The 26,294-nt window shown below is 48.5% G+C and overlaps 1 protein-coding gene across 2 annotated transcripts in view; it reads right to left on the bottom strand.

Annotated features, from left to right (window-relative positions):
• ANTXRL (ANTXR like) overlaps positions 1-24,327 on the bottom strand; it is an 80,462-nt gene extending 56,135 nt beyond the window's left edge. For both annotated transcript variants that reach the window (XM_039481624.1, XM_039481625.1), the window contains exons 1-5: positions 23,845-24,327; positions 3,983-4,054; positions 2,614-2,685; positions 460-541; positions 319-352 (exon numbers count right to left, since the gene is read on the bottom strand). In XM_039481624.1, the coding sequence (XP_039337558.1) occupies positions 319-352; positions 460-541; positions 2,614-2,685; positions 3,983-4,054; positions 23,845-24,101 (517 nt within the window). In that variant the 5' untranslated portion in view covers positions 24,102-24,327. The remainder of the gene's footprint in view (positions 1-318; positions 353-459; positions 542-2,613; positions 2,686-3,982; positions 4,055-23,844) is intronic.
• Between the last annotated feature and the right edge of the window lie 1,967 nt (positions 24,328-26,294).

Genomic DNA, 26,294 nt, shown 5'->3' with positions numbered 1-26,294 from the left:
AAAATGAAATGATACATGTAAAGCCCAATACTTCTAGACTGCGTCCAATCAGCTGAACAATTACTAGGCTCACTGCTCAGGTGCAATCCTGTGTCATGCAGGAAGTCAAGACTAGAAGATCACAGTGGTGCCTTCCGGCCTTAGAATCTATGAATTTGAAAGCAGGGCTTTAATCAAACTGGAATGGAAAGACAGTGTAATACTAGCTCCTCCCCCGACATTTCTTTCTCCCACGGGTTAATTACAGGTCATGCTGACAACCCCATCCTCCCCAGCTTCTCAATGAAAATAAATGATGGCAGTGAGAAGTGTCCCTACCTCCATAGTTTTCATGGTAAATCTGTTCATTTGCCTGCAACAAAGAGTAAAAAGTTATTATCTCTTTTTAGGTCCAACAGGGGCAAGAGAAGCAGAAGTTAAGAAGTATAAATCAAAGCAAAAAGGTTCCATAGTGTGTACCCTTTTAAATCCTTCATGCATGAATGTGTCTCCTCCAGGCATTTCAGACTGAAGAATCTCAAGCCCCCGTCTTATGGCTTCCCTTGAAAAGAGAAGAATTAAAAAAAAAAATCTCATTTTTCTGCTTTGAGACATTCCTGAAACCCAGCAAGAGATGCAGCCCTCGAGAGCACTTGATCAGAATAGAACAATGCACCACCACAGACACATGAGCCAAAGGGTCAGTAACCAACAACGTCACTACAACCCAACATGCTGAAAGCTGCCCTGCACCCAATGGCGTATAGAAATGGAGCCAGGATATAACGCACTGGCAAATGCATTTGAATGATCCTGTTCCGTGGTTGCAGTGGGGGGATATTGTAATTAGGGATCAGACCACATTAAAAAGAAAAAACAGATATAAATTCTGGCAAACTTCACTCAGGGTTGAAATCTTCATTCCAATGGCCCCAAACACTACAAAGTGCAAACCAAAACTCATGATTCGGACAGCCCTCAGGGCTGGTTAAATCTTGAGTTATGGTCTGACCCAAAATAACTATAAGAGGCCAAAGTGTATGAAAATAGCGTCCGAATGTTGTGGGCTTCCTAATCTGGCCCAATGAAAAGTGATCAACCCTCTTTCCCCCGATAAACATCTGTGGGCACAAACTGTTCCTTATCCTGGGACAGATTCTGATACTGTCACTCATCTTGAATAGCACCTTATTCCATGTAGGGTTCACTCAAAGTCCACTCATGGAAGGTGCCACTCAACATGAGGGTATCAGAATCATAGCTGTCTGTGTATGTACAGCGCCTAGCGCAATGGGGCTCTGAGTCTGTCTTGAGGCCACTCATAACAGCAGTAGGTCCCCAAAGGAAGGACCTAGGAAGCCCAAAAGTCAGATGCTGCAGAGAAACATTCATAAATACCTGGGACATTCTCCCCAGCCTTCGTTTGGTGATCCAGCCATTTGGGCAGCACAGTAATAAACAGCGAGGCAGTGAGAGTTTTTGTGGGACAGAGGTGAAATCTGAGGCTCTGAGGAGGGACGTCCCTGGGGCAAGGAGTGCATTCTGCCCTTTCAAGGTGTAAGGTGAGCTGAAATGGCACTCCGGGAATGGCATGCGGCAGGGGGGTTAGATCAGGGAACATTTTAATGCCAGGTTTCCAACATCACCACAGGGTTAGCATCAACCTTTCACCTTGCAAAGGGCAAATCCACCTCAGCAAGGTAAACACAAGCTAGCTCCGGCCCCTAGACACCCACTTGGGGCCTGATCCAAAGCCCAGTGAAGTCAATGGAAACCCTGCAGTAGGCTTCAGGGCCAGGACCCAGAACATGCAGAAGGATCTGGGAGGCTGTCTCTGGATGTCGGTTAGACACTATTCCAATCCCCCTCTCCTCCCTTTAAGAAGTGCTTCCGACTGACATAGGCACACAGCACTACCAGCACCAGACATAAGGAGAGATGGCCAGTGTGATAGATATAGCAGAGGGGAGAGGGAAACAGACTGTGTGAGGACAAAGTTCAGCCCTAACTCAATCAATGGAGAGTGAATTTGGTTGCAAAGGGGGGCAGAAAAAGGGGGCTTGCTGCAGTCTCAGATTCTCCCCTTTCTCTCACTGGAGCACAGTATGCAATTGTCTTCTGGCTGGCTTTGCAGTGGCATGGCGTTCGAAGCAGATGGTGTGAGTAGGAAGCACTTCTTGCAAAACAATACCCAGGACCATGCAGGATTGATTGCTGAAATGCTTTGGACCGCTCCTGGAGAACACTGCAGCACTTTATCACACAGTGTCCTCTGCATGCAGCGCCAGGGCCCGCTCTCTCTTACCCCAGAACTGCCCTTCTGAAATCAGTGGGGTGGCGCTGGTGTACCTAGAGCAGGCAACTGGCTCCAGGATTGCAAGCACCAGGCTTGCCTTAGAAATGCAGCTTGATAGAGCACCAGCACACTGAGCTACCTGCTTGCCACAAGGCTGCAAATGAGATACCAAAGGGCTGCATATGGCCTTCGATCCTGCTCCCAATGGAAGCACTGCAATTGATTCCAATAGGCGCAGGACCGGATCCACACTAAAGACTAACGTTAGCCAGCCCTGAGCTCTTGCAGTTGTTAAGGAGTCCCTAGTTCTATTGGGCTGAAGGAGGTGAAGTATTTACCTGTCTTCTGTTAGCTTCATGATCGTAGTGCCTCGCGAGGAAAAGACAATGAAGGACATGCGCAGCATTGGACTGAAACAGACAGAACAAATCCACATCATACACAAGATTGTCTCAGCATATTCGGCAGCCTCTAAGAAAGCAGCAGGTGAAACACTATGTATATTCAGAAAAAGAACAGGAGTACTTGTGGCACCTTAGAGACTAACACATTTATTTGAGCATAAGCTTTCGTGGGCTACAGCCCACTTCATCAGATGCATAGACTAGAACACACAAACAGAAGATATTTTATACATATAGAGAACATGAAAAGGTGGAAGTAGCCATACCAACTGTAAGAGGCCAATCAATTGAGATGAGCTATCATCAGCTGGAGAAAAAAATACTTTTGAAGTGATAATCGAGATGACCCATAGAAGGTGTGAGGATACTTAACGTGGGGGAAACAGATTAAATTAGTGTAATGGCCCAACCATTCCCAGTCTCTGTTCAAAACTAAGTTAATTGTATCTAATTTGCATATTAATTCAAGTTCAGCAGTCTCTCTTTGAAGTCTGTTTTTTAAGGTTTTTTTGTTGTAAAATTTGCGTAGAGACTGTCCGGTTTGGCCAATGTACATGGCAGAGTGGCATTGCTGGCACATGATGGCATGGCCATGCCATGAGGGGCTCGTTCACCTGCATATCTACCGTGATATATGCCATCATGTGCCAGCAATGCCCCTCTGCATGTACATTGGCCAAACTGGACAGTCTATGTAAAAGCATAAATGGACACAAATCTGATATCAGGAATCATAACATTCAAAAACCAGTGGGAGAACACTTCAGCCTCTCTAACCACTCAGTGATAGACTTGAAGGTGGCAATTTTACAACAAAAAAACTTCAAAAACAGACTCCAAAGAGAGACTGCTGAACTTGAATTAATATGCAAATTAGATACAATTAACTTAGATTTGAACAGAGACTGGGAATGGTTGGGCCATTACACTAATTTAATCTGTTTCCCCCATGTTAAGTATCCTCACACCTTCTATGGGTCATCTCGATTATCACTTCAAAAGTTTTTTTTTCTCCTGCTGATGATAGCTCATCTCAATTGATTGGCCCCTTACAGTTGGTATGGCTACTTCCACCTTTTCATGTTCTCTGTATGTATAAATATCTTCTGTATGTGTGTTCCAGTCTATGCATCAGATGAAGTGGGCTGTAGCCCACGAAAGCTTATGCGCAAATAAATGTGTTAGTCTCGAAGGTGCCACAAGTACTCCTGTTCTTTTTGCGGATACAGACTAACATGGCTGCTACTCTGAAACCTGTCACTATGTATATTGTAACTGAAGTTTCCTCTTGTGAAAACTTTACCTTATAAACTTCTCAGCCAGGCTCTCGACAAAAGAGTAGATCTCTGTCCAGTGGTTTCTGACGCTTCCAGACCTAAATGCAAATTATAACCAGTTAGGTTAATTTCCCCCTGCAGTGGAATTGACTGCAACCTACTGAATATTTAGGATGGGATTTTCTAAGGCAGTTAGAAACAAATCAATGGGAGTTTGGCAACTAACTCACTGAAGCTCCTTTGAAATACCACCCTTATACAACAATTCCATTCTAAATGTTAACAATGGGCCCAGTCATGTTCCCATTGAAATCAACGGCAAACTCCCACTCACTTAAAGGGAAGCAGGACTGGGTTGTAATTATTTTACTGTACATAGCGTATTTTAAGCCACATGAAGAGAGTGTTCTGCCAGTTGTTTTTATTCATTTTTACAGTGTAAAAATTCCTGTCCTTTTTTTTAAACTGTAATTTCTTCTTATTTTATTTTGCTAAGACTTGTGATGAAATGAAGGATTTGCTTTCCCAGGGTGCAATTCTGCTCTCAGAGCTGCACTGAAGAATCTCAGCGCTGATTTTCTCCTCTCCCAGCATGTATGGGAGAAAATATCCATGGATTCCTGCTCATTTAGGTAGAGTGGACTTTCAAAGTAATCTGGAGAGGAAGGCTAATATTGTGGCTAATGTACAGGGCTAAACCTCAGGAGATCTGAGTTCAATTCCTGGATCTACCCCAGATTTCTTATATGACCTTGAGCAAGTCACTTAAAAGTCTTTGTGCTTCAGCTTCCCATCTGTAAAATGGGGATAATATCACCTCCAGTGTCTCATCCATTTAGACTGTAAACTCTTTGGGGCAGAAACTGTCTCTTACTAAATGTATGTACAGCAATTGATTCCAATAGGCGCAGGACCGGATCCACACTAAAGACTAACGTTAGCCAGCCCTGAGCTCTTGCAGTTGTTAAGGAGTCCCTAGATCTATTGGGCTGAAGGAGGTGAAGTATTTACCTGTACATTTTCAGACCATTATAAAGTCTCTGAAGGGTGAGATATCGGAGTGTTTAGGAGCCCTACCTTGGACTCTACTGTCTATCACACTTGGATTCACTCTCTTTACCGGGCAAATTAATGTGTTCCATGTCCCAGGCACTGAATCACAAGCAGAGGAGATGCAAACCATAGGCAGAAAGTTACATAAACAAACAACATCTGCTGAAAGATCACAGAGCGGGAGCTTATTAGGCGATGTGAATTCTTCTGCTATGCAATGGGGAAATACAAGGAGGTAACCAAACTAAAGAATAACCACCACCAAGCAAGACATGATAAACTGCTCTCTACCTTAAGTGCCAGTCTTATTGACCTTAGCCATTGTGCTCTGCCAGAACATGGAAAAAGCAGGCATTGACAGAGGAAGCATGGTCCAGTGGTTAGGGTGCATGCCTAGGATTTAGGGTTCAATTCCCCACTCCACCACAGGCTTTCTGCGTGATCTTGAGCAAGTCTTTAGTCTCTCTGTGCCTCAGTACCCCCTCTGTAAAATAGGGCTAATAGACTGGTCCTATCTCACAGGGGTGATATGAAGACAAATCCATTGTCAAGGTAATGGGGCCATATAACTATCTAAGATAGACAGAACGGGCCTCCTTATGTAGCCCTGCCCCTATGATCACATGCTATTATTTTCTGCGGGACCCCTGCCTCATTCACTGCACAAATCTGATGCCATGTAGTAAACGAAACAGCAGGCATCACGTTGGACAGTGGGGATACAAATAAATGTTGCAATAAGGAATGCCTTCCCAAGCTAGGAGCTCTGCCTCGGCGCACCCTCGAGATCAGATTCCACATGGGACCTACATGCCAAAAGAGAAATTCCACTTCACCCCCGCCCCCCCCACACGCATGTGCAGTGTCACCAGAACAGTGGGGTAGTGCTAGTGGAGGAACCCTTTCCTGTGAATTAAAAAATGTATGTTCTTCTGACTCCATTAGGCTCCTTTGAAAATCCACTCTGAGTGATGATAGCTCAGCTAAATCCAAAAAAAGATTTCCAATGGGTCTTTGTAAGGAACAAACCTACCCGTGCCTCAGTTTCCTCATCTTTACAATGGGTACAATGATTCTGCCTTCCTTTGTAAAGTGCTTGGAGAGCTGCTAATGAAAAGCGCTATCTAGGAGCGAGGTATGATCCCTGCTATTACTAGTATGTCCAATTTAGAGACTATTTCAGGCTGGATTTCAAGTTTCTACCTGGAAACTGCTGCGGGGTTAGTGCGATTTGAAAAAAATGATCACAACAGATTTTCTTTATCATGCCAAAAATGTATCTTTTTCACCCACTGCCTACTCAAAAATAGCTGAACTGTTTTTGCTCAATCTTAAAAAAAAAATTCACCCCCTGGCAGAGAACAGACCTATAAATATCAGCCTGGAAGGTGAAAGCTGGAGAAATTTTTCAGGTACTGAAAACAGCCTATTAGAACAGAAATTCTTAAGCAAGGCAACCTTAGTGCTAGGCATTGCTATGTGCTCTGCCTGTAGGGAAGGCCCTAGTTCTGGAATTTGTATGAGCATGTAACACCAGTTGGAGTTTTGCACACCTAGGGGCATGTGAACGGAAATGACTGTGATCAGATTCATGCAGGGGGAGGGGGGGATTAATGCTGAAAAGCAAGTGAGATCTGTCGTGGGCTGGAGTCCTTATATTTGACACTCCCGGGGAATTGGCAATGCTCCGAAAGGGGTTTGTGCCAGATCCCTGTGCTTTGCCACCCTTCGGCTGGAGGCGCTTCAAAAGGCAGCAGGTGTGATTTGCCACTGAGGGGCATCCTCCATACAGTGCATCCTTTACTCCATCCCTCCCACCTGGGAAGCACCGCTTGGGCTGGCAGCAAATAGGTGTCAGGAAATCCAACTGCTTGAAAATCAGCTGGTGGATGCCTCCCAGAGGTGAAAGTAAGCTGGTCTGGTCCGGTACGGTGTACCGGCAAGAGCCAGTACGCTATGCTGGACTGCACTGGCTTCCACGGCAGGGATTGAAAGGGCTCAGACCTCCCCGTGGCTGCAGACAGCCCAGAGCCCTTTGAATCCCGGCCGCAGCTCCGGCAGCTGGGCTGGGGCCAGGATTTAAAGGGCTCAGAGCTCCCCGCGGCTGCAGACAGCCCAGAGCCCTTTGAATCCCGGCCGCGGCTCTGGCGGCCAGGCTGGGGCCAGGATTTAAAGGGCTCGGGGCTCCCCTCAGTGGCAGAAGCTCTGTGCCCTTTAAATCCCTGCTCCAGCCCCGCAAAGCTCGGGGTTCCCCCCGGCGGCCAGAACCCCGGCCCTTTAATTTGCCCTGAGCCCTGGGGGGCTCCCAGCCACCTCTTCAGCTGGGAGCCCCTGGTTGATTTAAAGGCCCTGGGTCTCCTTTAAATCTTGAGAGGCCACACTTCTTCCGGATGAGGCCACGCCCCCCTCAGGACTGCGGCAGTACCGGTAAGTCCTGTAAGTTACTTTCATCCCTGATGCCTCCAAATAAACAGCACCAGAGGAGTGCTCATCAAAGGACCTGCCCCACTCCTCCCCTCATAGTTCAGACTTGTCATCTCTTGCTATGTGTGATGCCCCAGTATGAGCTACATTGGTGATGCCAGACCCACCAAAATCCGACTGGAGCAGACAGCTGGTCTGCAAGGGCTGGGCTAGGTAAGAACCTGTTTGTTTCCTATATAGCATTGTTTTTGCCATGTCTTTTGGCTTGCTTTTTCATTTGTAAGTCTATACAGATGTGTGCGTGTATATATCCTTATTTGCTATCCTAAAGGCCTGATCTTGCACCATTGTCATCAACGACAGTTTTAATACAACTAAGAACAGGGCTTACAATGGTAAAACATTTGCTAGACTATGCACTAAGGCCCCACTCTGCAAGGTGCTGAGTGCTTCCTGTGAGGACCTGAGCACCCTCAACTCCAGCTGAAATCACTGTGCTACTCAGCAGCTGCTAGATGTGGGTCCATAGTTAGGCAGAATCAGTTTTTCTATCAGCATCTACCAATTGCAAGGCAAGTCTTAGCTAAAGTGTCTGTCTGAGGCCAGCAAAACCCATTCTGAACCCATCTCCTGATGCCCGAGGATAGTGAAGGTGGCAGGCCTTTGAAAGATGCTTTGCACCACAAAGTAGATGTATGTTTTTAACAGTGAGAGTGCTGGATTCTCCATCACTGACAACTTTTAAATCAAGACTGAATGTGTTTCTAAAAGCTCTGCTCTAGGAATTATAATGGGGCAGTTCAATGGCCTGTGTTATATGGGAGGACAGATGAGATGATCACAGTGGTTCCTTCTGGCCTTGGAATCTATGAATCGATGAGAGTACTGCAGGTATAAACATAGGCACAGGAAGTAGGGGTGCACAGTGTGCGGCACCCCCAGGTTTTATGCAGGGCCACTGGACCCGCGCACACAGCTCCACTCCCTGGTTTGGGTCCTGGGGGCTGGCCCCATGCCCCACTCCCTAGCCGCTGGCTCCACACCCGGGGTTCTGCTACTGGCCCTTCACCCAGGACTCCAGTCCCCACCACCGGCCCTGGCCGCTGGCCCCACTACCTGGCAGCTGGCCCTGCACTCCGCTCCCCAACCTGGCACCTAGGGCTCGGGTCCCGGCCACTGGCCCCACTCCCTGGCCGCTGGCCCTGGGCCTGGCCCCACCCCCCACTCCTAGGCCTCCGCTCCCAAGGCCCCGTGCCCAGCCTCCAACTCCCAGGGCTCCACTCCCGGGGCCCCACTCCCAGCCCCATGGCCGGGGCTCTGCTCCTGGCCCCACACATAGGGTCTCAATTGCTGGCCCTTGCCCAGCTCCGCTCCTGTCCCCACGCCCACCTCCAGCTCTGGTCACAACCTTGGCCCCCTTACGTCTGTCCGGATCTCCCCTCTCCTGGAAACACAGCCCTGCTCCCAGCCCCAGCTCGGAGGGGAAAGGGGGCTGGATTTCAGCACCTCCACTGCTAAAAATGTTCCAGCACCACTGGGTATAAATGGATATTTGCACAACGGGACGGGACCTACACTGGAATGTTGTTGCTTTAGGCTGTTTTTGTCAGTTCCTTAAAATCACTCAGGCCAGGATCAGAGTCAGTTAAATGAGCAGCAAATGAACATTGGGTAACTGCCGCTGAGGAGGCTGGATTATTGTCCTGCGATGTCTGAGCCACGATCACCTCATAGAAAGGTAGAGCTCCTGGTCTGTCCAAGCGCCAGACCATCAGTGAAATGACACAGTTCTGACAGGCCTCCAGGAGAGAGCCAAGACAGAGTCAGGTTCCTGAACACTGGCAATGGAGCCAATCCACGCTGAGAGTGCAGAACGGATGGCAGGGCTGAACAATGCAGTCCTGAGCCCCACACAGACCCCAGTGGAAGGCATGTGGAGATGAAGCAGACATGAAATCCTGCTAGTCTCTGGCCTGGGGATTTGGACTGGTGGTGGATCATACAGTGCATCTGTAGATCACTGCTCAGAGTGTTCTGGGTCCCTCTCTGTGCTTGAACTAGAGGATGAGAGTCTGTTACAGCCTGAGTCTCCAGCTCAAGCTGCAGACTGATGCTTTTGGCTCTGAAGGTCCCTGGTTCACTCAAGTGTCAGCAGTGGCGTAGCCAGGTTTTAAGTGTAGGGGGAGTGAACATAAAAAAGGCACCCTCCCTTGGCTCCTCCTCTGGCCATGCCCCCTTACTCCTCCCATTCCCCCCCCCCCAGATTAACCCCGGACCGGCTCAGGACTCCTGCGGGCTTCCCGGGGATGCGGATATCCCCCCGTTCCCTCGCGGTCCCAGGAGAGTCTCTCCTGCCCAGCACGCTCTGCAGGTATCCCCCGCCGGGCTGTGCCACCTGGCCCCACCCGCGGGGTCCCGTCCCCCCTGCCCCAGACTCCAGGCTCCTGTGCCACGCAAGGGCCCCTCCCGTCCAGACAGCATGGCCTGCGCCCCTGCCCTGCGGGCCCAGCCCCAGGGAGCCCCTCACCCGGACTCCCCAGTGCAAGGCACCAGACCCTTCCCGCTCACCTTCCCTCCTGCGCCGCTGCCTGTCCCCAGCCTGCTCCCGGTGCTCGGTGCGCTCCATGCAGGGCTCGCCAGCCAGATGGTCTTAAAGGCACAGGGGCCCTTTCGCCTCCCCCCACCCACCACATTAGCAAGGGGCGGGGGGGGACCAGGGAGCGCTTGGCCCCTGAGCCGAGGAGCCGGCCCCCTCGCTCCTCCGGCCGCGTCTGCCGCCCCCCATGGCTCCTCTGGCTGTGTTGCTGTCAGCGCCGGCCGGCAGGCGCAGCTTCCATGCCTGCCACCCCACGGCTCCTCCAGCCGTGCTGCTGTCAGCGCCAGCCCGGCAGGCGCAGCTTTTTGAAAACATGCTGAGGGGAAGCGGCTGCTTCCACTGAACCCTGCTAGCTACGCTACTGTCAGCCCAGGTGAGGTGGTCACACCAGCCAGGCCTCAAGCCTGATTGACTCCCCCTCCCTCCCCACAGGGAGCTGTGGCAACCCAATAAGTTGATATTCTCTGTGGCTCACGGAGACGTATCAGTAAAAAAGGCCTGGCAGTGGCAATGCTATTCCCCAGGCCACCATTGCCCCCTCCCCCACGACACCCCCAGACCCAGCTCCTCAGCATCTCCCCACCTCCACAGCCCCACCAGATACAGCATCTGGGCCTCCCCCCCAATGGCGCCCCCAGAGATGGCTCCTTGGCATACCCCACCCCACAGCTCCCCCCAGAGATGGCTTCTGGGCCTCCCCCGATGGTGCCCCCAGAGATAGTTGTTGGGCCTTCCCACCCCTCAGTGCCAACTCCTGGGCCTCCCCTCCCGCCGCCCCGAGCCAGCTCTTGGGTCTCCCCACACACACCGTGGTGCCTCCACAGACAGCTTCTCAGCATCCCCCACCCCATGGTGCCCCCAGAGCCGGCTCCTTGGTGTGCCCCCTCCCCTACAGCATGCCCAGAGCATCCACCCTCCCCCACGTGCAGCACACGGAGATCCCCAGGGAGGCAGCAGTGCCCCCCCCCCCAGCTGGTAGCAGTAGCAACCAGACCTCCTATGTCGCTGCCTTTCTGGGCAGGGGAGGAGACTCACCCAAACCCGCAGCAGCAGCCTATCAGCCAGGAGGCAACATTTTACCCAATGTGTCAGGCACAGGGGGTGCCTTGCTCCCCCCCCCCCCATCCATCCCATCCATGGCTGAGGCTCATGGGGGAGCAGAAGATGAGGCAGCAAGCAGCTGCTGTGGACAGTGATGTGCTGAAGGAGACATTCTGGGTTAGGTTCTGGTGTAAATCCAGAGTGATCCCAATGAAATCACAGGCTGATGCGGCCGGGACCAGATTAGGATCATGCCCAATGAATGCAAAACCCACAAAAGCCATGGACTGTGAGTGAGCTCCCCATACTGGGAGCTCTGTTCTGTTACACAAGACACAAAAAGAAGAGTCAGCAAACCACAGCCTAGCAAAGAATGCACTCCCTGTCCCATCCAGGAGCCCCGAGCAGCAGCTGCCTGCCTGAATTTCCTGCTGATGCCTCTCTGGGGCAATGGGGCTGAGGTGAATCAGCATCCGAGAGTGGGGAAAGGAAGAGCTGTGACAACCAGGGCCTAATTCTGCTCCTGCTTCCACCGCAGTAAATCAGGAGTGACTCCTTTTAAGTCAATGTAGTTTTTATATCCTTGTCACAGCTGGGGTGACAGTTATCACAGTCAGGCCCACCTGTCCTTAGGGATGTCTGTGAGACAATCAGGTGCGAGACTGGGTGGATCACAACAAGAGCGTGACTCCTCAAGGGGTGGTGTAAGCCGACACCCACTGAAACCAGGTGGGCAAAACTGGCACAGAAGAGGTATCATTCATGGCCGATTTACAGCAACATGCAGAAAACAGAGGGGCTGATCTCTGCTCCAGCCCCCATACCCTTCTCCATAAAGCCATCTTTGCCCACCTCTACCTCTGCTTCTCCAGAGAGGCGCAGCATAGAATCTGCGCTGGAACGTATGTGACTCAAGATATAGGCAGGGGCTGCCCTGAAGAGACCGAGTAGATCAACAGGGTACAGGGCATACAAGCTCCATAGTTTAGCAGTGAAAGTGGATGCCCTGGGTCTTGCTAGCTAGTAAATATTTCCAATACTATCTGATCATCTATGACAAATAGGACACACTTAGGAACAGGGACTGTTTCTGCAGATCATCTATCCCATCCCCAGTCCTGCTGCCATTAAAATCCATTGCTAATCTACTTTTGACATCAGTAAATGCAGCATCAGGCACGTAATTCCCAGCGCTTCACAGAGGCTAGTTTTAAACATCCCAAGCAATGGACTTCCATGTGGAGTTCATTCCACTGCAAAATAGATGTTAATGCTGGGAAGATTGTGCCTGAAGTTTCCTTTGATTTGTTTAATCCCATTGCTCCTAATTACACCCCCTCTTGTGCTACTTTAAAGGGTGCCTCTTCCTGCTGCATTTACAGCCAACAGATACATATAAACAGCAGTGCCAAAACCCTACTCTCCCCTACTGAGGTTGAAAACAGGATGGGGGCGGGGAGGGCGGTGAAGCAAGTTTTTTGCCAAGTTTCTGCCTATGTGTCTATATCTGATATGGAGGCTCTCCAGGCTGAAGGCAGCATTCCAGGATGGTCTCAAAGCAAGAACGGTCTCCACCGTTCTAACCCATTGTTCTATAGACGTGCTGCTGGGCTTAGCTTGGGCCATTGCACTCCCAGAGCGCAGTACCTGCTTATCCCAGGGCTAAAGCTGGCCCCGCCCGTCACAGGGATGAACATGTGTCTGAGTAGGGCCCCTTGCTCTGAAATCTGGAGCTTGGTTGTTATTTGGTGAGAGCTAATTGCAGCCACAACCACATTCTAGACAGCAGGGAAATTCTGCACATCAGTATTAGTGGCTCTGGAATTAAAGCAAAGCCTCAGGGCACTGAGTTTGTTGTGGTTTCAGACATGCACATGCACATCCATCCATCCCACGGCTCTGTTCTCCTGAGCCAGCAGAGTATCGGAAGTGACAAGACTCCTCCTCTCTTGAGCACTGGCCTGGAAAGGACACTTTGTGGATGGATCACCCAGGTAAAAGGGACCAGCATTTGTATTCCAATAACATCTAGACACCCCAGCTGAGATCCGACTGCGCTATTCTGCCCACTGTCCAAACATATCAGGAGACAGGCCCTGCCCCAAAGAGCTTACAACGTAAATAAACAAGACAAAGGATAGGAGGGGGAACAAAGGCACAGAAAAGCAACTTGCCGAGAGTCAGGATTCAAACCCATATCTTCTAGGTCCCACTCCAGCAGGCTAGCTGCTGATGCACACTGCCTTTCAAGGTAGCTGCATCCAAAAGGTTTTAAGAGTGGGACCAGTGCCAGGCTAGAACACTATCCCCTTACTGAGAGCTCTTCTCCCATGAAATAAAATGGCTGTAAAATTACCCAGCTCCACAAAGTTATCTAATCTGTGTGCCTCCCTCAAAATGCTGCCACTGGTCTGATCACTATCAATCTGACCATGTGGCCAAGCCAGCTCCCTCCTGCGACTTCCCCAACACCTAGCCACAGAAATGGGCAGCGCACGGAGAAAGGAAACCCAAAGCCAGACACGAAATTTAGCCCATCAGCCCACTACTCATCTTAGAACTTTTGCTATTACCAGTACAGGTCCTCGGACACACAGTTAAGCAGTTCTGTTTATATTCAGCAAAGCCAAGGCCCTTACTCCTTGCTGCTCTCCGTCACTCAGCAGGCACTGCTACTGACCAGGAGGCAGCAAAATGAGGCACTTCTGCTGAGTGCAATGTGCAAGAGCCATGCTGCTTCTCTCCATTTGTGCATAAAGGACCCAGTCCTTGCATGCCTTGTGCAAATTCACGTTGTGAGATTCAGGCATGCAAGCTCACACCCAGAAGTGATAACTCACTCCCTATAACTATATGCTTATGGAGCATGACCCAAAACCCACTGAAGTCAATTGGAGTCTTTCAATTTACTTCCTTGGCTACAGCTCAGGCTCTTACTATATAAAATGCAGTTCCATACAGATCTATGCCTTTATCTAAATATTGCAGATGAGATGCTTTTTTCCTTCACCCTTTTAGTTATACACATGCCATCTAACAAACTCACTGTTCATTGATTCACTTTGCACTGTCTTTAAGCTTTTTCCTTTTTGGATTTAATTGTTTTTTTTCTTTTTTGCCAAAAGGCAGCTCTGCTTGTGTAATATCGGACAAAGTACAAATAAACACAACCTGCTTTCAATAACAAAGTTATGTCCACAACAAAGCAAACATTTGGCAGAACTTGCCAGCTATTGTACATGGTTACATAAAATCTAAACATCAGCTACACTATACCCCAGTGAAGAAAGACAGATAGGAAAAAATACCAGCAGATCAGGGTTTGATAATAATACATAATATTGACTGCGGGCACTCAGATTCCTTGAGTCATGGATTTTTAACACCAGAAGGGACCACTGTGATCATCTAATCTGACCTCAAACATAGTGATATATTTGGTATAAATGACTAGGTTAGATAGATAGATAGATAGATAGATAGGATGTATGGGGATACATAGATTTACATATAGGGTGTATGGGGATAGATAGATGGATGGGGTGTATCGGGATACAAAGATGGGTGGGATGGATGGGTGTATGGGGATACATAGATTTACATATAGGGTGTATGGGGATAGATAGATGGATGGGGTGTATCGGGATACAAAGATGGGTGGGATGGATGGGTGTATGGGGATACATAGATGTACAGATGTGGTGGATGGGATAGATAGATGGGGTGTATTTGGGATGAATAGATTGGGTGTGTGGGGATGGATAGATATATGGATAGATGAAGTGTATGGGAATGGGTAGATTGATGGATGGGGTGTCTGGGGATAGATGGATGGATGGGGCGAATAGGGATAGATAGATGCCTATATAGGGTCTATGGGGATGGATAGATAGATGGATGTTTGACTGTTTGGGGACAGATAGATGGGGTATATGGGAATGGGTAGATGGATGGATGGGGTGTCTGGGGATAGATGGATGGATGGATACATGGACTGTATGATGATAGAAAGATGGATAGATGGGATGTATGGGAATAGATAGATGCATGTATAGGGTTACGGGAATAGATAGATGGGTGGATGGGGATTGATAGATGAATGGATGGATGGAAATAGATGGTATATGGGGATGGAGATATGGGGTTTATGGAAATGGGTAGATGGATGGATGGGGTGGATGGGGATAGATAAATGGATATAGTGTATGGGGATAGATAGATGGGTGGATGGATGGGTGCATGGGGATACAGAGATGGATAGATGTGGTGTATGGGGATAGATAGATGGGGTGTTTCAGGATGGATATATGGAGTGTATGGAGATGGATGGATGGGATAGATGAGGATAGATAGATGGATAGAATGGGGTTTATGGGGATAGATAGATAGAGAGATGAGGTATATATGGAGAGATGGGGTGTATGGTGATCAATAAATAGATAGATGGATGGGGTGTATGGAGATAGATTGATGAATAGATGCAGTGTATGGGGATCCACAGATGTATATATAAGGTGTATGGGGATAAGATAAATCACTAGATGGGGTTTATGGGGATAGATAGAGAAAGTGAGAGAGAGATGGGATGGATGGGGGTACACAGATGCATATATAGAGTGTATGGGGATAATTAGATGGATGGGGTGTATGGGGATAGATAGGTATATAGATGGGGCATATGGGGATGGATAATGAGTGGATGCACTGTGTGTGGATACATAGGGTACGTCTACACTACGGGACTATTCCGAATTTGCATAAACCGGTTTTGTAAAACAGATTTTATAAAATCGAGTGTGCGTGGCCACACTAAACACATTAAATCGGTGGTGTGCGTCCACGGTCCGAGGCTAGCGTCGATTTCTGGAGCATTGCACTGTGGGTAGCTACTCCGTAGCTATCCCATAGTTCCCGCAGCCTCCCCCGCCTCCCCTCCCCCGCCCCTTTGAATTTCCGGGTTGAGAAATTCATTGTCGCGGGTGGTTCTGGGTAAATGTCGTCAGTCACTCCTTCCGCTGGGAAAGCAACGGCAGACAAGCATTTCATGCCTTTTTTCCCTGGATTGCCCTGGCAGATGCCATAGCATGGCAATCATGGAGCCTGTGTAGCCTTTTGTGACTGTCACCGTATGTGGACTAGATGCCGCTCACAGAGGCGATTCAGCAGCACTACACAGCAGCATGCTTTTGCTTTTGCATGATAGCAGGGATGGTTATCAGCCATATTGCACCATCTACCATACCATAAATTGGTAATAAGATGATTGTGGCTACCAGTCCTTTTGCACTGTTCCATTTGCTGCTGTCATAAGTGCCCCTGGCTGCTCTTAGCCAGGGGCAAAGTTAAAATTGGGAATGACTCCTGAGTCAATCCCTCCTTTTGGTATCTAAAAATAGAATCAGTCCTGCCTAGAATATGGGCAAGTCCTAGAATATGGGCAAGTCCCCTAGTCCTGCCTAGAATATGGGCAAGTGTACTAGAGAACCACTGTATCAGAGAACCAGAGAGCACAGCTGCTCTGTGTCAGATCCTGCAGAAATTATGAGCTGTATTCTATTCACAGGGGGTGCTCCTGCAACAACCCCACCTGTTGATTCCGTTCTTCCTCAGCCTTCCTGGGCTACCATAGCATTGTCCCCACTTGTGTGATGAAGTAATAAAGAATGCAGGAATAAGACACAGTGATTTGTTAGTGAGATATGAGTGGAAGGCAGCCTCCAGCTGCTATGATAGTCCAGACAGGACAGTAAGGAGTGTGTAGGAGAGGAGCCCAGCATCCCTCTGCTAGTTCAGGGGCACTTGAATCTTTTCTTTACACATGAAGGGTGGGGGCTGATGGAGCTCAGCCCCCTGTTTCTATGACGATGATGGTTATCAGCCATATTGCACCATCTACCATGAAAAATTAGGACCAGGCACCCTTGATCGACCTAACAGATGCTGGTCATCAGGGTTACCAGGCCTTTTGCACTGCCACTTTTGCCAATAGGCTGATGATGAGGACGGGTACCAGTCTTATTGCACCATCAGCCACCCATGGCGTGGCGAAGCAAGGATGTTGGTGTTGAGTGCTGCAGCATCGGGTCTATCTGCAGCATTCAGTAAAGATAGGGTGACATGTTAAAGAGTCAAGAGAGGATTGTTTTCCCTTTCACTTCTGGGGTGGGTAGGGGGGTGCGTAAATTGCCGAGCTATGCCCTGACCCACCGCGGACACTGTGTTTGACCCTAGAAGCATTTGGAGCTCAGCCAAGAATGCAAATACTTTTCGGAGACTGCAGGAACTGTGGGATAGCTTGAGTCCTCCAGTCCATGAGCGTCCATTTGATTCTTGGGCTTTCCGTTACGTTTGTCACGCAGCAGTGCGCTGAGCCCTGCTATGGCGTCTGTCTGGAGATTTTTTAAAAATGATTTTGAATTTCGTCTTCTGTAACGGAGCGCTGATAGAACAGATTTGCCTGCCCTTACAGCGATCACATCCGCATGGTCCATGCGGGAGCTCTTTCTTTATTTTGATTTTTAACTGCATCGCCACCCGTGCTGATCGGAGCTCCACGCTGGGCAAACAGAAAATATTCAAAAGTTCGCGGGGCTTTTCCTGTCTACCTGGCCACTGCATCCGAGCTCAGATTGCTGTCCAGAGCGGTCAGTGGTGCACTGTGGGATAGCTCCCGGAGGCCAATACCGTCGATCAGCGTCCACACTAACCATAATCCGATATGTTAATACCGATGCTAGCGTTACTCCTCTCGTTAATGAGGAGTACAGAAACCGGTTTAAAGAGCCATTAAAATCGATATATGGTGCCTCCTAGTGTGGATTTGGTTAGGCGTAAATCGGTTTTACGTCAGAAACCGATTTAAACGCCTAGTGTAGACCAGGCCATAGATACACAGAGTGAATTGGTAGATGGATGGATGGGGATGTATGGGGATAAGGTAAATGGATATATAGGGTATATGGGGATAAGATAAATCAATAGATGAGGTTAATGGGGATAGATAGATGGGTGGATGGAGAGAGAGAGAGAGATGGATGGATGGATGGCTGTATGGGACTAGATAGATGGGTGAATGGGGTGGATGGGGATTGAAAGATGAATGGAGTGGTGTATGGGGATGTGTCTATGGATGGATGGGGTTTATGGAGATGGATAGATGGTTTTTTTAGAGATAGACAGATGGATAGATGGGGTTTATGGGGATAGATACATGGATATATTGGGTGTGAGAGGATAGATAGATCTGTTGGATGGGGATGGATGGATGGGGTGCATGGGGATAGATAGATCTGTTGGATGGGGATGGATGGGGTTCATGGGGATTGATAGATGGGGTGTATGGGGATGGATAGATGGATGGATGGGGTGTATGGGGTGGATAGATAGATAATTACAACCATATTCAGAAATTTAGACCTGCTATAATCAATTAAGTTTAAGGGGCAAACTCAGCTCTCCTTATTTACATGAACTCCTATAGATTTCAGTGGAATCTTTCTGCATCAGGGTCTCATGATCAGATCCCAGATGTACTGATGAATCAGGATTAGGCGGTACAGCATATGAGTGCTTGGTCTTCCAGACAGGTTGGTCCCCATCTTGACATAGGCCACGAGTGAAATGAGCCCAATATTTTTAAAAATGGGGGTCCAAAGTTAGGTGACTGAGTCCATAGTGGGGGACCTAAAATAGTGGTGTGATTTTCAAATGTGCTGAGATCCCAGCATCTCCCATTAGCCGCTGTCCTAGGTGTCCAAGGCTGGATTTAGCCATTCATTTTTAAATAATTTTGACCTAAATCTAGTGGGTTTCCCTCTGATCCAGTGCACACTATCAGCACACAGAACAGCAGTCAGTGCTGAGACCTCCTGCAGAGAGATGCTGCAGAAGTACCTGAGACAGATCAATATCCTGTGCTTAAGTCGAGTCCTTGGACTGGAACAGTGGGAGTGTTGCAAGATGGGCAAAGATTCATAGAGAGGACTGGGGGGTGGAAACTGCCACAGTTCCTATTTGCTCTAGCCAGTGCCTGTATTCCATCATTTTTGTGAGTACTACATTCACTCGGCACGTTTGAAACAAAACGATGGTTTTTTTGGCTTTCCTGGCACATACAATGTCCTTGCCAACCAGGGCTTTTGAAAATAAAGCACACAGTGTGTAGAGACTGGGTGACTCTGGGGACTGGCAATAGCTTGCAGCAACCTTTAGGTCATCAGTCCAAAACTGACCCGGGGCAATAATTACGGAAAGACCTTCCCATCTGGTGACTGTGTGGCCTGGATGTAATGAGTCTTAATCACTTCCCCAGAGGGCTAATTGATCCCCTTGTTGGAAGTGTCAGCAGAGAGGCCAAGGAGGGAATGGGCCATGAAGGCCAGTCTCCCATCTCACCCGCAGAGACGGGGCACTTCCAGAGCAGGGTTGATGCATGCTGGCAAGGACACTGCGGGGGAAGCTTGGACAGCCATTGTCTGTCCTGTGGATAAACAGAAGTCTGCAACCCCAAAGTCTGCCCAACTCAATTTTGCTTAAAATATAAATGATCTTTGTGAAACGCCCCAGTTAGAGGAATGCAGAAATATATCCAAAAATCTCAAGTTCCTTCTTTCTCCAGCCTCATAGTTCAAAAATAAGCAAAAGGATTTCTTCACATTCAGTAAATAAAAATACACATAGCTATGTGGCTCAGACCTGTCATGTCAAGCACTAGCCAGGAGCAGATGTTCATGGCAGAGTTAGAAACCCCTTTAAACTAAGGACTTATAATTGCTGCACTGATAGACAATTATAGTGATGCTACCAGGCGCCGCTATAATTAGAAAACACTAGAGGTCAGTTGTTGTTTTTTTGCAAGTGCATTTGGACACAGTGGCAAACAAGAGCTGGATGTCAACAGCAATGTAGCAGAGGAGAGAGGGATAACACAACACAAGGATGTCACCACGTGATCTGAACAGAGCCAAGTGAGCAAACCCCTGAGCAGAGGATGTAGCGCAGAGACAGGCAGCTGGATTCTTATGCAGCCTGAGGGCTGTCAGCAGCAGCCGGGAGGCCACTACCACAAGAAGCTGTGAATTAGTAAACTTGACGGACCTGTGGCAATGGGTTCAGCAGAAGCTAAGCACCAGTCCAGTGTCAACTCCTGAGCACACATAGCTCCCATGGCCTACAGCAGGAACTGCGGGTGCTCAGCATCTCTGAAAGCCAGGACATTACTATATAAACATCAATGCAATTGGCGATCAGCCCTCTGATTTCTGAGTCCCCTAGCCCCCTGTAACCAGCACACTGGAGTAAGGGAGCCCTACACTTACAACATTCCCCCAGCATCAGTCTGAACCAGAAGAGCCCTACCTTCTGAATCACCAGAGCCACTTCCCATAACTTGAAGGTGTCCCCTCCAAGTACCAACAAAGGCTAATGCTGCTCCAGCATAACATACCGTGGTTAAGAGTACGTCCAGACTACCCGCCGGATCGGTGGGTAGCGATCTATCCATCAGGGATCGATATATCGCATCTTGTCTAGACACGATATATCGATCCCCGAACGCACTCCCGTCGACTCCGGAACTCCACCAGGGTGAGCAGCGGAAGCAGAGTCAATGGGGGAGCCGTGGCCGTCGATCCCGCGCGGTGAGGATGGGAGGTAAGTCGAAATAAGATATGTCAACTTCAGCTACGCTATTCCCATAGCTGAAGTTGCGCATCTTACATCGACACCCCCCACCCCCAGTATAGACCATGAATACAGAACCCAGAGGGAAGACTGTATCTATCTGTGGTAGCTTCAAGAGGTTTGCCCACAGAGATAAGAGCTTTGCCCTGACCTTCTGCTTTGTGTGGAATGACACCCTCTAGGAGATCTGAGATAGGTCTTTGCTTTTTTCCCCCATGTCAGGCCTTCATATACCCCTGGTTCCTTTGCTCTGAAGCTGCCTATCTCATAGAGTTAATACAGGAAGATGTAATCTACATCAGAAGGAGAAAAACTGCACAAACTCAGCAAGTTTCTCTTTCTAATTGGCACCATATATTATACCAATAACTTCACCAGTGCATGATCTTTTCCCCTCTGCCGGCTGATGTCTTGAGGATTTGATCCCTGCAGACGCCAACTGGCAAGATGAAAAAGAAAATCAGGCCCTGACAAAGTCATTGCGGTAATGTACAGTGCCTGCACCAATAAGAGAAGAAACTTGTATTCTTTCAGTCTGGCTGCTTTTGATATGAGATGATATCTTCCCACAAGGGAGCAAAGTAACAGAGAGGACTTATTAAAGTCATTCTGGTTCACCCAGACTGACTTCTCAGACATGCCTTGTCATTCAGTCATAGAGGGCCTCACAGGGCTATAGGACTCAAGCCTGGATATTTCATTGGGGGAGTGATAGCTCAGTGGTTTGAGCATTGGTCTCCTAAACCCAGGGTTGTGAGTTCAATCCTTGAGGGGGCCATTTAAGGATCTGGGGCAAAATCAGTACTTGGTCCTACCTTGTGAAGACAGGGGACTGAACTGGACTCCGACTCAATGGCCTTTCAAGGTCCCTTCCAGCTCTATGAGATAGGTATATCTCCATATATAATTGCAACCCATTGTTATCCATCTAATTAAAACTGAATGTCTCGAATTCCAAACTGGCCAGGCACAATGGAGGAAGGCAATCCACAATATCACTTGGTGGCATACAATGTCTAGCACTGCATATTGTTGGGGGTTATCCCATTAGAAGTTGGACCCAGAAATGCTCCCTGATTCACATCTGAATAAATGTGATTCCAAAAATGTGTATGTTACAGTCTCAGTTTCACCCATCCCCCTCTGATTGGCCATTCTCCCTTCCAACACTCAGAGATTCCCCCCACCCTGTCAACTCTTACTTATTATCTGGCTTCGTCCTGCCAAACTGTTCCAAGAGCCAGAGTCCATCCAGGAGATCTGTCCTCAGAAACCCCCTTGCTGCCATACCACCAGTCACGTAGAAAAGCAGAAAGGGACAAATACAACTTCAGTTTGTACGCACAGCTCCCACCAGCATCCCTGGACATTCTGCTGCAGCACATAGACTGTGGGGCTTTCACATAATCCTTGCAGATTTCTTTCTTGTAACAGTCCTACTCCTGAAAGGCCAACAGGAATTTCACCATTGGTTTCAGTGGGAGCAAGTTCAGACCTTAAAACCACAAGAAACTCTTTCAACTTAAATGGCCAAATTACCTCTTTCACATTTTTCATTCCAAACAGTTTGGCTTTTATGGCCTGATCTTGCTATGATTTAAGTGGATGGGAGTTTTGCCATTGACTTTAATGGCAGCAGGATTGGATCCTACACATGGATCATCTATACCACAGTCACAATCAAGTCAGAGAATCAAGTTACATCACAATTTCAATGTATAGGTTTGACAGTACCTTAACCAATATCTAAAGCCTTAGATTTGACTAGGCATATAATAATGACTTTTTAAGGCAAGGAAATTACATTGTATGAAGTTATATACATGTCCTATCCTGCCAATCTCAAACACCAATATCCATTTTTTCTGATTTTTTATTACATCCTGGAGAACAGCATGATAATATTGATAACAACAATTCAAAATCTTAATACAAGTGCATTTGATGCTGGAGTCAGAAAGCCCTGTAATAAACCTTAGTAGTCAGGAGGGTATTTTGTGATGCATATTCCTGGAAAACAACAACTGCCATAGGAAGTTTTTGCATCCTTTTGCTTTCAGAACAAAACAAAGTCACCATCTTTTTTTGAGAAGGTGCTTTTTGGCCCAAAGCTCTGGAGAAGGCCTGATAGAGTGAACAATTCCCCCGCTAGACACACACACACACAGAGCCATCTGGTCAGATGCACATTGAAAAAAAGCTCCTATCTTTAGTCATGTTTTAACATGTGCTAACTAAAGTGTCTTGACTAGCACAACTGTAAATTCTACTGTAGACAGGACACAAACATTTCTTTCTTATCACGTTGAACCCAAGGCTGCACACTAGAGTTAAACACAACTAGGAATGAGCACCCATGCCCTCTAACACTTGTGTAGTGTCTACACTAGAATTTACAGTTGACTTGAGTACCACGTGTTAAAACACATTACAAATTCTGGTGTAGACATACCCTAAGCCATGTTTAAACTAGGATAATAGGTAGTATCTAAAAATTCATTAGCCAATATGTATGAACTAATATATTTTAAACACTAGTGTAGACAACCCCCCAAAGATTAACCATGACCAGCTAATACATTTTTAAATAAGTGAAACCGCGCCTGTAAACAATTGCGACAAACAACTGTTGGGAGTCTTAAAATTAACCAGAATGCACAGGCTGTACTGTATCCTAGAATTAACCAAATGCCTTGGGTGATAGCCTAGAACTAAGCAAATTCTTTGGATTTAAGCCTAGAACTAAGTAAATGCAAATGGTTACAGCCTAGAACCGACCGAATCCCTTAACATCCCAGAACTAACGCAAGTCGCGCATTATGCGCTACTACCCGCGTATTAACAGGCTCTCCCGAGCGTGGCTGCCTTTGCTGGGCCACTGAGGCCCTGAAAAGCCCTGTGCCCCCATGTGTGTGACCTGAGCTTCCCTGGCTGGGGGTGCCTTTGCTTTGCACAGTGCTCTCTTTGTGTGCAGGGCGCGGGCAGCGTGGGAGGGCGGCATGCCCCGGCGATCCGCCCAGAGATCCCAGCTGCAGCAGCAGGGCAAAGGCAGTGAAGGGTGAATAACCGCTTTGAAAAGGGACTGTCACTTACTTATCCAGGACGAAGTAGAGATCGAAGGCCCCGTGACAGGAGCGCTGGTCGTCTCGCCCTTCCTCCTCCGGCTCCGCTTGGGCGCAGGACGCCAGGCTCCAAGTGGCCAGCAGGAAGGCGCAGAGAAAAGCCGCTTTCTCCACGCAACTCCCGCGACTCGCCATTTTCTTCCTCAATCTCTGTCCCCCTCCCCCGCCCCGCGGCCCTCGGAGGCTGTTCAGAAGCAAAGAAAAAGTTTCCGATCTCCTCTCAAACATGCGCAGAACCAGACCTCGGCTCCCCCACCCCACTGGTCCATGCAAGGGCAGAGGTGCTGCTGGGGGTGGGGGAGATTTCTGGGTGGAAGGGGGGCTTGGCTCGGAGTCCGGATGGACGGTACCTAAAACCCCATCCCCCCGCCCCTCGCTAACAGGCTGGGTTGAGTTGCTAGAGTAGCAACTCAGCCCCAATTTCCTGCGTGCCTCCTCCCGCAGGGAGCGAACAGATTCGTAGGGAGGGGGAGACAGGATCTTATGGTGGGGAAGCTGAGCTGGGACTTTCCTGTTCCGGGCTCCAGAGCGGGGAAGGGAGAGCACGAGATGCACCCCCCCTTCCCCCACAAACACACCCAAAACACCAGAGCTACACCCAGGGAACAGCTCGGGGCTGCCTGCTCTCCCTCCCTGAGAGTCAGCTCCGGATTCGTTTGCTGGCAAAGCTGTTTTAAGTCTCTCACTCTCGTCTTCTTGCAGCCTCCCTGTTCTCGTCGGAGGCAGCTGGTTTTACCACCACGCTCAGAGTTTGGGGACCCTAAAGCAGCTAGGACCGGTCACCGCTTTGCTATGTATTGAGTGTATTTCATGGGCACGGCCGGGGAGCAGTTCTGGAATCACGCGACAGGTAAAGGGCTAGGAGGAAGAACTGCAGCGAATCGATGTGTCTTGACCCCAGGCGAACGAATTGTAGCGATCTGTCTGGACCGCATCACTGGGAACGAGTCGTGCAAAGGGGCTGTTGGCTTCACGGATGTTTATTCGGCTGCTGCTTTTTTGTTTCAAGAGGAATCGATTTAACCCACTCTCACAAGTGTCATGAAAACAGTTCGGGCTCCTACTGAGTTAGCCATTGCTTTTAAAGCGCTGCTTTTAAAACAATCCAGCTAGCCCTCAGATCTATTAGTCGCCCAAATGCCTCCGGTCAATCCGCTCCCTAGCTGCTCATTACCCTCTGCATTTCCAGTCGGGAGGGCGAACATTTTATATCGGAGAGGCAGCCTTGCAATTTCCCAAACAACGAATCGGTGCTTCTTTCAACCGCTGTTATCAATCCACTTTGCCCCTGTCACACGCCTTTTCGATCCACGTGCAAAAGAAAACGCCCGGTTGCAGTAGTACAGGTTGCTGCTCCCTCCCCTTTTTTTTAACCCCACGATTAAATGTTTTCTTCTAATGATACAAACGAACACACAGAGAGAGACTTATGTATTGTGGGTGTCATATACGTGGGTGGATGTACAGTGTAGGTACGGTTAAAATAAATCACTGAATTGAGGTTTTAAAAAACAACAGATACCTGGACCTCCAACCCCCCTCTCATCACCACCACCACCCCCCACACACAAAATCCCCCTTAAAGAACTGGCCAAAGCCCGCATTCATCTGGATGCTGCATATGAAATCTGAATAATTAGCAGTTTCCCGCCGCCCATCTCCACGCTGGGAACTAACTCTCTCCTCCCGCCCCCCATCACCCACCAGTCACAGTTCTTGAGAAGGGACTGGGATTATATGACCTGATTAACGCCTAGAGCCACTAGGGAGGGATGAGAGTAGTCACTTTGGATGAGAGAGTTGGGAACGGACGTTGCTCTTTCTTTTGGGGGAGGTTCATTGTCAGAGAATGAATCCACAGCGATCATGGGGGTTGGAAGGCAAATTGCTCCATTTACATTGTCCCAAAGACTCCTAACCTGCCTCTCATCACAACCCCAAGAGAGATCGCTCCCGTGCAAAGAACAAAATTCTTTCTGAGGAGGGGGAGGGGGTCTGGTTGTTTCTCTGCTCTCAGTGACAAAGAGGAGCCTGGATATGGAAAAAGGGGTAAACAGCGAGGTGGCAAAATTTGCAGATGATACAAAATTACTTAAGTCCCAAGCAGACTGCGAAGAGTTCCAAAGGGATCTCACAAAACTGGGTGACTGGGCAACAAAATGGCTGATTAAATTCATTGTTAATAAATGCAAAGTAATGCATGTTGGAAAACATAATCCCAACTGTACATGTAAAGTGATGGGGTCTAAATTAGCTGTTACCACTAAAGAAAGATCTTGGAGTCATTGTGGATAGTTCTTTGAAAACATCCACTCAATGTGCAGTGGCAGTCAAAAAAGCGAACAGAATGTTGGGAGTCATTAGGAAAGGGACAGATAATAGGACAGAAAATATCACATTGCCACTATATAAATCCATGGT

Source organism: Mauremys reevesii, linkage group 7, assembly GCF_016161935.1.
Source record: "Mauremys reevesii isolate NIE-2019 linkage group 7, ASM1616193v1, whole genome shotgun sequence".
In the NCBI taxonomy this organism is placed as follows: domain Eukaryota; kingdom Metazoa; phylum Chordata; order Testudines; family Geoemydidae; genus Mauremys; species Mauremys reevesii.
This window is presented reverse-complemented; position numbering and strand designations above follow the sequence as displayed.